The 11,471-nt window shown below is 38.4% G+C and overlaps 1 protein-coding gene across 1 annotated transcript in view; it reads right to left on the minus strand.

The window, feature by feature from the left end:
• The window catches only part of LOC138637706 (chitin synthase chs-2-like), a 106,784-nt gene extending 96,021 nt beyond the window's left edge, over positions 1–10,763 (minus strand). The window contains exons 1-2 of the mRNA XM_069726571.1: positions 10,628–10,763; positions 6,811–6,993 (exon numbers count right to left, since the gene is read on the minus strand). Of these exons, the coding sequence (XP_069582672.1) occupies positions 6,811–6,993; positions 10,628–10,744 (300 nt within the window). The 5' untranslated portion in view covers positions 10,745–10,763. The remainder of the gene's footprint in view (positions 1–6,810; positions 6,994–10,627) is intronic.
• Between the last annotated feature and the right edge of the window lie 708 nt (positions 10,764–11,471).

The raw sequence follows: 11,471 nt of genomic DNA on the forward strand, positions 1-11,471 counted from the left end.
ATAAAAGGGTGTGGTGACTTTTGGTGATTCCCTGCCCAGGGTCAGTACATCACCACATTACCTGATAAAGCATTATAATGACATCTATGTAATATTGATAGCTACCTCTGCCTCAAACAGCTGCGAGTAGAGAGTAGCTCTGCCCAAGTAAGTTAACCTAATTAATGCTGCTGTCGACATTATTACGAGGTGCCAATAGGTTTCCATAGCAGCTAGGGGTATGCTGAAGACCCCTGTGCCAGACATTATGGCAATCCTATGGCTGGCTACACACAGTAATAAGGGATCAGACAATCACATGATCCCCTAGATGGACTGCAAAATGCAGAATACAAGATATATTTTTAAATATTTAAAAATATGAAGTAATGAAATATTAAGTAATTAAAAATATGAAGAAAAGTAAAAATGTCAATGACCCACCCTTTCACCTATTAAAAATACATGAAAAATGCACATATTTGGTATCTCCACATCCGCAAAAGTCCAATCTATCGAAATATAAAATCAACTATCTCATTTAGCAAACACCGTAATGAGAAAAAAATCCAAATACCAGAATTGCGGTTCTCCACGAGCCACAAAACCGCAAAAAAATTAACAAAAAAGGGATCAAAAATTATATCTACCCCAAAATTATCTCAATAAAAGTGACCGCTCAGGGTACAAAAAAAAGTCCAAGAGGTAACAAGAAAATATTTTTTTATGACCTTCTAAAATGTCTTTTTTTTTCACCACTTATATAATAAAATCTATTGCCGTAATCATAAGGATCAGGGAAATCATAGTATCTGGACAATTTCGCCATACAATGAACACCGTAAAAGCAAAAAACAATAGTGTAATTGCACTTTATTTTCGCACTTTCACCTTACTTAAAATCTTTTTCAAGTTCCACAGCACATTACATCATTTCAAAAGTAAAATTAATCCTGCAAAAAAACAAGCCTTCACATATGTATGTTAACAGACAAATAAAAAATGTAATGCTCTTTGAATATGAGGAGGAAAAAAGAAAATGAAAATTTGCAATGTCAGAAAAGGGTTAATAGTAACCGATATCAACTATTAAAAGTATAGTGGTACAAAACATAATATTGGTTGTATTGTTTTCAATGTATTGTCAGTTATTTTTACTTCAACCTTTGGCAGTAAAATATAATATTAAAAGAATACCGTAGGGCAAACTGATACACCTTAATATGGGTGCTTCTCACAAAATTACAATATCATCAAAAAGTTAATTTATTTCAATTCTTCAATGCAAAAAGTGAAACTCATATATTATATATAGTTATTACAGGGTGATGTATTTCAAGATTTTATTTCTATTAATGTTGATGATTATGGCTTACAGCCAATGAAAATCCAAAAGTCATTATGTCAGTAATTAGATTTTAAAATCCGAAATGTTGGCCTACTGAAATGTATGTTCAGTAAACACACTCAATACTTGGTTGGGGCTCCTTTTGCATCAATTACTGCATCAATATGGCATGGCGTGGAGGCGATCAGTCTATGGCACTGCTGAGGTGTTATGGAAGCCTAGGTTACTTTGATAGCAGCTTTCACCTCGTCTGCATTGTTGGATCTGGTGTCTCTCTTCTTCCTCTTGACAATACCCCATAGATTTTCTATGGGGTTAAGGTTAGGTGGGTTTGCTGTCCAATCAAGCACTGTTATTTTTAAACCAGATATTGGTACTTTTGGCAGTGTGGACAGGTGCCAAGGCCTGCTGGGAAATTACATTTCCTTCTCCTAAAAGCTTGTCGGGAGAGGGAAGCATGAAGTGCTCTAAAATTTCCTCACAGATGGCTGCACTGAATTTGGTCTTGATAAAACACAATGGACCTACACCAGCAGATGACAAGGCTCCCCAAACCATCACTGATTGTGGAAACTTCACAATAGACTTCAAGCACCTTTGTTCTGTTCATTTATGAGCAGCAGGTTAAATATTCATAGCGTAATACCAGTCACAACGCTTAGAGGTCATTACTTACCCATCCATCTTGTTTTCTGTATACATTAGTATTTCTCCTTTAACTGTGTTCTGATTAGAACTGCCCCCTTAGCATCCCTGGGAAAGCAAGATATGCATACATCTTTCTCAGGCCTATAAGGCCCCGTCACACATAGCGACGCTTGAGCGATTCCGACAACGATACGACCTGTCAGGGATCGCTCAAGCGTCGCTATGTGGTCGCTGGTGAGATGTCACACAGTGAGATCTCACCAACGACGCAGCAGCGATGCGGCGACCTGTAGCGACCTGTAGCGACCTGTAGAACGATGCTATTTCATGATGATTCAATGGGACGTCCTGTCAGCGAGGTCGTTGGTAAGGTGTCAAACACAGCGATGTGTGCTACCCAGCGGGACCTCAACGATCAAAAAATGGCCCAGGCCATTCCGACACGACCAGCGATCTCACAGCAGGGGCCTGGTCGCTGCTACGTGTCACACATAGCGAGATCGTTACTGAGATCGCTGTTGCGTCACAAAACTTGTGACTCAGCAGCGATCTCGCTAGCGATCTCGCTGTGTGTGACGGGGGCTTTAGAGTGATACACATGTGTTCTGGCTCTCTCTTTCCTACAATCGCTCCTCCTGTCCAGTGGATCCCGGTAAGAGTCACAATGAAGTTATGTGTTTGTGTAGAATCTGTATATGCGAACCATATGCAGCCATGGTGTAATATATTGTGAAGAGAGGTATAATGTGCTCTGTATCCTCCAGTTTAGTTATAATGCTCTTTACACTGCATACAGATAGATGCATTTCTGTATAGAGCAGAACAGTGCTGGCAGCATGAACTTTGCCTTAAATGGCTATGATTACTGCATCTCTGTATTATGCTGTTACAGTGCAGTTGCTGTAATGTCTCAGTTACTGATGCTAATTGTACCCTGTTGTTGCTATAATGTACCAGTACTGGTACACTGTTATTTCTTTGTAGTTTTTACCCATTATCGTTCACATCATCATCTCAATAAATATAGACTTAAAAATCCATACGGTCTGTTTACTGGAAAGTGGACGAGGGTTTAGCCGTATGCGGAAATCCATAGAGCATCATACATGGAGGAAGGCAAAGCAACCTTGGATTGTGTACCTCTCCACTCTTCCTCCAGACTCTGTGACCTTGATTTCCAATTGAAATGAAAAATTTACTTTTATCTGAAAACAACACCTTGGACCACTGAGCAAAAGTCCAGTTCTTTTTTCTCCTTGGTCCAGGTAAGAGCTTCTGGCGTTGTCTATTGGTCATGAGTGGCTTGACACAAGGAATATGACACTTGTAGCCCATGTCCTGGATACATCTGTGTGTGGTGGCTCTTGAATCAATGACTCCAGCAGCAGTCCACCCCTTGTGTATCGCCCCCAAATTTTTGAATGGCCTTTTCTTAACAATCCTCTCAAGGCTGCGGCTATCCTGGTTGCTTGTGCACCTTTTTCTACCACACTTTTTCCTTCCGCTCAACTTTCCAATAATATGTTTGGATACAGCACTCTGTCAATAGCAAGCTTCTTTAGCAATGACCTTTTGTGGCTTACCCTCCTTGTGGTGTGTGTCAATGACTGCCTTCTGGACATCTGTTAGGTAAACTGTCTTCATGGGCCTCAATACAAATGCACTAACAGGGTGCAGCGAACCCAAGTAAAATGGCAACCGCACAGGTGCAATAATACCAAATGCGACAGCCATCCTTCAATCAGGGATTGGCCGTGTGGCACATCAGTGCAAAAAAATGTAATCTGTATATGGCAATGTTCACACAAGGAATGCAGAGCATCTGGTTCTCAGCCTATTAATGATGCCCTATGGTGGGCTGCCCAGTGCTAACTACAATGCATGTTGTGAACAGAGGCCACAGTTTACAGAACCATTTGGGCCCAACTGCACCCCAAAAAAATTTTAAAGTGCACAAAAACATATCAATATATGTAAGGTATTGGTTGATATTCTGGCCATAATACGTAAGCTGGCAACCCACGTCAAGGGTTCTTACACTTGTCATTCCTACTCTAAAATAAAAACACAAAAAGAGGAAAAAATCCTCCAATATTCAAGAAAAAACAGGCAGAGATGCTTACCTGTCTAACTGGGCCTTAATACAAATCCACTAATAGGGTGCAGCGGACCCAAGTAAAATGGCAACCGTACAGGTACAATAATACCAAATGAGACAGACAGCCTTCAATCAGGGATTGGCCGTGTGGCATACCAGTGCAAAAACAATTTAATCTGTATGTGGCAATGTTCACACAAGGAATGCAGAGCATCTGGTTCCCAGCCTATTAATGACACCCTATGGTGGGCTGCCCAGTGCTAACTATAATGCATCCTGTGTGAACAGAGGCCACAGTGTACAGAACCATTTGGTCCCAACTGTACCCCGAAAAATTATAAAGTGCACAAAAAACCAGTTAGACTGTTAAGCATCTCTGCCAGTTTTTGTTTTTTCTTGAATATTGGAGGATTTTTTTCCTCTTTTTGTGGTTTTTAAGTCTTCCCCATGATTGTGGAGCCTACTGAAACAGACTAATGGACCTTTTTAAATGCTTAGGAACTGAAGCCTTTGCAGGTGTTTTTGTTATTTTTTCTAATTTAGTGAGATAATGACTTTTGGATTTTAATTTACTGTAAGCCATAACCATCAACATTAACAGAAATAAACACTTGAAATAGATCACTCTGTTTGTAATGTAATGACTCTATATAACATATGAGTTTCACTTTTTGTATTGAAGAAATTAAATAACTTACCTTTTTGATGATATTCTAATTTTGAGAGAAACACATGTATTTGTAGAAGGGCCTGAAGGGATGATGTATAACAGAGTTTTAAAAAAGAAAAAAGGAACAAAGCTTTAGAAAATGACCGATTGATTAAATAATATGTTTGTGTTAAATGTATTTTTAAAAAATATGAGGAAAATGTTTCAAATATTTTTTTTTTTTTTTTTTTTTAAAGGAGGATATAAGTACCTGAGGACGTTTTAAGATACGATGCCTTTCACAATACTGACTGACACTTTTGGGTGTAACATTGTATCAGTTTTGCATGCAGTGTTACTTTAATCTTTTAATGACCCATGACTTCTCCATTTTCGTGTTTTCATTTTCTCCTTTCCTTGTACCAAGAGAAATATTATTTTTATGTTTCAGTTAGCATAAGTCTTGTGTTTTTGCAGACGACTTACAGTTTTGAATGATACTGTTTATTTTACCATGCATTTTACAAGAATGTGGAAAAAAATTAAAAGTGCAGTGGAAATGTGAAAAAAAAACTGCAAGTCTGACTTTTTGGGTTTTGTTTTTACAGCGTTCATTGGAAAAAGGAACTGCCAACATCATTCTCCAGGTCAGCAAAATTACAGTGGTACCAAATATGTTCAGTTTTTTGGTGTTTTAGTGATGAAAAAATTCTGAAATTTGTAAAAAAAAATATTGTTTCGGTCACTATTTTCTGACACTTGTACCTTTTTTTTTATTTTTCAGTCCATAGTGCTATACGAGGACTTTTTATTGATGCAATTTGGGGAATATATAACATGATAGCTTTTAGTAAGGCAAACTAGGAAAAGGAAAAGCGTACAATAGGGCTTTAAATGTTAAAACAACACATAAACCAACATGGATCTGCTCACCTGGTGGTGTTGCAACAAAGCAATATGTAACAAACGCATAGATCAGCTACTGCCAGATATGAGTCCAAAGAACTTAGAGAAAAAACATATCTGGGTGAAGTGTCACTGGATGTGCTGCTGATATTAGAATTCCACGAATATTTTCCTTAGACAATTTATTTTAGCAGGTTTACAAAGTCAACGCGTTTCCAGGTCAACACAGAACCTCTTCATCAAACGCGTTGACTTTGTAAACCTGTTAAAATAAAGTGTCTAAGGAAAATTGTCGTGGAACTCTATTATCAGCAGCGCATCCAGTGACACTTCACCCAGATTTGATAGTTTTTATTGGGTTACTGGCTAACATGGTACCAAGATATTTATCTTTCAGGTAGAGAAGTTCAGCAACTCAAATATTGCTATTCTGCCAATGTCGATTATTTGTTTATCTATTTATTTTACTTTTATTTTGAAAAGAGTAGTAATTTGAATTGTTATTTTTTTTTTAAAACCTTTCTTTATTAATTTTTAGTCCCTTTAGGGGTGTCACGGGGTCCTTCTCCGGTACCATACAATCAACAGAGCCAGCAAAATCCCAAGACCTTTATTTACAGGTCAGGAGGGGGAAGGTCTCAGGGGCTCATTGTTTCAGCAAGCTAGGGCAACATGTCATTAGCATATTAGCAAACAATACAGTGCTGTGGGGGGTGATATCAGATGGCAACAACAGCCATTCATCAATTAGCAAATAACTCCTACAAGAGAACACCATGAAAATAAGGAAAATAGAAATATACACAAAAATGATACCCACATAGCATATCACACCATCACAAGGGGACTTGAACCTGGTATTGTTTCCTTTAGGGGACTTGAACCTGGTATCGTTTGATCACTATTACTATATGCTGCAATACCATGGTATTTCACTATGTAGTGAAATCGCGGTTCTTCTGTTGAGTTCAGCCTGTAGCTTCATTGGAGTTCCAAGATGGCAGGAATGGGGGCGTTCAACAGGGGGGCATTTAATACAGCTGGCATTCTCAGCTATTGACATGTCAGATATATCTGTATTGGTTTACAGCTCACTTCATAATCTTTCTTATTCTAAAATCTAAAATGTATATTTATTGATAAGTACAAATACTGTTTCTAGAGTCAGAACTAAATTCTTACCTTCAATATCTTGACTTTGTTTGGATTGGGAGAATGAGTGAATATCACCATCCACAGATATTTTATAAGTGTTAGGATGTAGGGTACTTGTATCACTAACCCAAGAACGATTATTTTTAATGGAGTGTCAGAAACAGTTTTGGAGGAATCTCCATTGACCAATATTAGAAGTAGAAGACAGGCCTACAGGAAGAAAAATTAAAATACATTAAACAGATTGCAAAATGTTACAATATGGAGAATGTATTCCCTTATGCAGAGGAACAAAATATGTTTCAATTTCAATTTTTGTGTTTTGCCAACCATTTGTGATGCTACAGTTGTACTCAAAAGTTTACATACTCCGGCAGAATTTTTTCTTTCTTGGCCTTTTTTCAGAGAATATGAATGATAACACCAAAACTTTCTCCACTCATGGTTAGGGGTTGGGTGAAGCCATTTATTATCAAACTACTGTGTTTTCTCTTTTTAAATCATAATGACAACCCAAAACATCCAAATGACCCTGATAAAAAGTTCACATACCCCTATTCTTAATACCATGTATTGCCCCCTCTAACATCAATGGCAGCTTGAAGTCTTTTGTTGTAGTTGTGGATGAGGTTCTGTATTTTCTCAGATGGTAAAGCTGCCCACTATTCTTGACAAAAAGCCTCCAGTTCCTGTAAATTCCTGGGCTGTCTAGCAGGAACTGCACGCTAGAGATCTCCCCAGAGTGGATCAACGATATTGAGGTCATGAGACTGAGATGGCAACTCCAGAACCTTCACTTTGTTCTGCTTTAGCCAAAGAAGGTCGATTTGGTCTGGTGTTTTGGATTGTTGTCATGTTGGAATGTCCAAGTTCATCTCATGCGCAGCTTCCGGGCTGATGATTGCAAATTTGCCTCCAGTATTTGCTGATAACGTGCTGCATTCATCCCTCCTTTAACTTTGACCATGTTTCCTTTGCCTTTGTAGCTCACACATCCCCAAAACATCAGCGATCCACCTCCATGCTTTACAGTAGGAATGGTGTTCCTTTCATCATAGGCCTTGTTGACCTCTCTCCAAAAGTAACGTTTATGGTTGTGACCAAAAAGTTCAATTAATGGTCTCACCACTCAAATTACCTTGTTCCAGAAGGTTTTGAGGCTTGTGCCTGTGCTCTTTTGTGTATTGTAGGCGAGATACTATGTGGTATTTGCACAGTGATGGCTTTCTTCTGTCAACTCAACCATGCAGCCCATTTTTCTTCAAGTGCCTGCTTATTGTGCATCTTGAAACAGCCACCCAGCTAGTTTTCAGAGAGTCCAGTATTTCAACTGATGTTATTTGTGGGTTTTTCTTTGCATCCCAAACAAATTTCCTGGCAGTTGTGGATGAAATTTATGCTGGTCTACCTGACCATGGTTTTGTTGTTACAGAGCCCCTGATTTTCCCTTTGTTAATCACAGTTTGAATGCTGCTGACTGGCATTATCAATTCCTTGCATATCTTTTTGCATTCCTTTCCTGTTTTATACAGTTAAACTACCTTTTCCCGTAGATCCTTTGATAATTCTTTTGCTTTCCCCATGATTCACAATCCAGAAATGTCTGTGGCTGGATGAATATGCAAGCATCTGTCTGGCTCCTAGAAACTCACTCAGCTTTTATGTACATACACATACACTACAAGCAAACAGGTCACATGTGAGGATGTTACCTTTAGTAGCCAATGCCATTCCAACCCATTTGTGTCAATTTCTGTGCATGTTATCAGACCAAAATCACCAGGGTATGTGAACTTTTGATCAGGGTCATTTGGATGTTTTGGGTTGCCATTATGAGTTAAAAAGAGAAAATACAGTAGTTTGACAATAAATGGCTTCACCCAACCACTAACCATGAGTGGAGAAAATGTTTTGGCATTATGATTCATATTCTCTGAAAAAAAAGGCCAAGAAAGCAGAAATTCTGCTGGGGTATTTAAACTTTTGAGCACAACTGTATATGGTTAAGGGAGCATACATGATCCTAGCCTGGTCTTATTTCATGGTTTGAATCTCGGTCTATAGGTTGTATTTAAAGGAAATTGTCAGCAGATTCATGCTCTCCTCACCACAGGCAGCACAGAAAATCAATAGGCTCTCTCATTACAAGGACTTATCTCAAAGTAAAATGTGGTCTTTTTCAGAATTTCTTCTTTTTTTTTTTTACAGGCATGGCAGAGCGAGAAATGTTAAATGGTATCCTTCCCTCCTTCTTTCTGCACATCCAACTAAATTAAAGCGTTTGTCTGGGACTTTAACCCCTTCACCACCCTGGGATTTTCCATTTTTGCATTTTCATTTTTTGCTCTCCTTATTCCCAGAGCCATAACTATTTTATTTCTCCATCAATATGGCCATGTGAGGCTTGTTTTTTGCGGGACGAGTTTTACATTTGAACGTCACCATTGGTTTTAACATATTGTGTACAGAAAAATGGGGAAAAAATTCCAAGTGCGGTGAAATTGAAAAAAAGTGCAATTCCACAATTGTTTTTTTTTTTTTTTTTACTACGTTCAGTGAATACTAAAACTGACCTGCCACTATAATTCTCTTATTGATACAATTTTGGGTCAAATGCCATGTTTTGATCCCCTGTTATTGCACTTTTGCAATGTTGCAGCGACCAAAAAAATGTTATTCTGCTGCTCTGATTTTTTTTCTTCTTAATCTGTGTCGTTAATCAGATCAGATTAATTATTTTTTATATTTTTATCAGGTGTTTCTGAACACGGCGATACCAAACATGTATTTTTTACTTTTTTTATTGCTACACATAGAAGGGCAGGTAGCAGAAATGCTCATCTACTATGAACACCTTCCACTGGGAGGAGCTCATAGCTGAGTGGCCATGACAGCCACAAAGGTCTCCTGCAGATCCCAGGTTTTTCATACCAACCCATCGGAACTCGGAAACCCATGATCCTGTGAGAGGGGCGCCAATAGGCGGATCTTATGATGTGCTTCCAGGAAAGCCTTGTTAAATGCCGCTGTCAGAGATTGACAGCGCCATTTAACATGTTAAACAGCCACAAGTGGATCGATTCCACTCGTGGATATTAGAGGCACATGTCAGCTGATGAAATGCCACAAACCAGCCAATCAGCTGTTTCTGGTGCTAGTGGCAGCCGCAAATGCTCAATTGCAGAGCTGCACAGAAAAGCTCCATTGACAGATTAGGGGCAATGACCGGGTGCAGCACATCCGCCACTATTGATTTGATATTGATAACCTAACCTAAGGATAAGCAATCAATGTTAAATTCCCAGACAACCCCTTTAATGGGTCTGTCCCTATTTGTACATAGCGGGAATACTGGCAGTAAGAAACCGAAGAAGAGAAACACAGTGTAAACGTAACCTTTTTTCCAGTTTCCTTTTATCATATTTCAATTTAGTAAAGTCAAACAGTCATCTACTCCTTGTGCAAAGTGGTTTTGTTTGTATATAGTATGTGACACAATAATTAAAAAAAATGACTTTATACTAAACTTTAATATCTAATTGTAAATCATAGGTTTTCAATGCTTCATTCACCTATCATGCCATGGTACTAGTAGTATGGATGTGTTCACAAGTTACATTCACATATTACTATTAGAAATCACTTTTATTTTCTTATAGATGTAACATGAAAGAGCAGCGTATGACTAAAGTTGCTTAGTACTTTAATAGCTAGAAAAGTGGAATAGGATGTGGGAACATAATATTTCCACAATGCAAGTTTAGGGCTACTCTCTGGAGTTATGTGGTAGTGCCAAATAAAGGAATAGTTCCATGCAGTGCCAAGGAGGTGTGAGGCTACATACCTTACTGAAGAATGCAGAAGCAAAAACTATTAGCCCAATGGCAAAACAAAACAGATATATTAGTAATGTTGTACATCTTCCTGTTTTTTCTTCTCCATCATCCACGGATTGTATCATAAATGGATCCCAACTTCTATTAAATCTAATTTGGAAAAAATAGAGGCTTATGAATTGCATGTAATACACTCCCATGAGTCCCATGAGATACAAAAGCATGTATAAAAAACTTCTTTCACAGAGTTTTATCTGTTTTGCACTAAGGGCAATAGTACGTGTAGCTGTCTATTTTGGACAGGTGACAAGGGCAAATTTATTAGAAAAGGAGATACTACTTGGAATGGTCAGTGGTGCAAAGGGAATGTGAGTTCTAAGGTCAACATCAAGCAATTGAAATAAGTCATGGAGAACAGATAAGTATGGCAAAAGTATCCAGGGGTCAGACAGAACCTGTCTAAAGCCAAGTGCTTATTAGTTATGCTAGATACGAATCAATGCTTCCTTGCAGGTTTCTTTGAATCAAGTAGGAGCCAAGATATGGGACCTTCTGACAGGTCTATACAGTGTATTTTATAGAGATGAATTATGTAATATCGACATTTCTTATTATTGATCCTACATTTTATTAAACATATAAAGGGAAATTCAGTTATTTAAAGAAGATTTTATCCACTGTATTTTGAATGTATATTTTGGCATGTTCCAAAGAAAATTGCTCCCATAGCCGAGATCTCAATCTGCGCATGCCCCACCTCCAGCAGACATTTTCCTGAAGCCCACTGCCAGGAGAGCGATGTGTAGAGGGGGATTCCGCTCCTGTCTGCACCCCTAACATTTTGATGAAACC

Source organism: Ranitomeya imitator, chromosome 5, assembly GCF_032444005.1.
Source record: "Ranitomeya imitator isolate aRanImi1 chromosome 5, aRanImi1.pri, whole genome shotgun sequence".
In the NCBI taxonomy this organism is placed as follows: domain Eukaryota; kingdom Metazoa; phylum Chordata; class Amphibia; order Anura; family Dendrobatidae; genus Ranitomeya; species Ranitomeya imitator.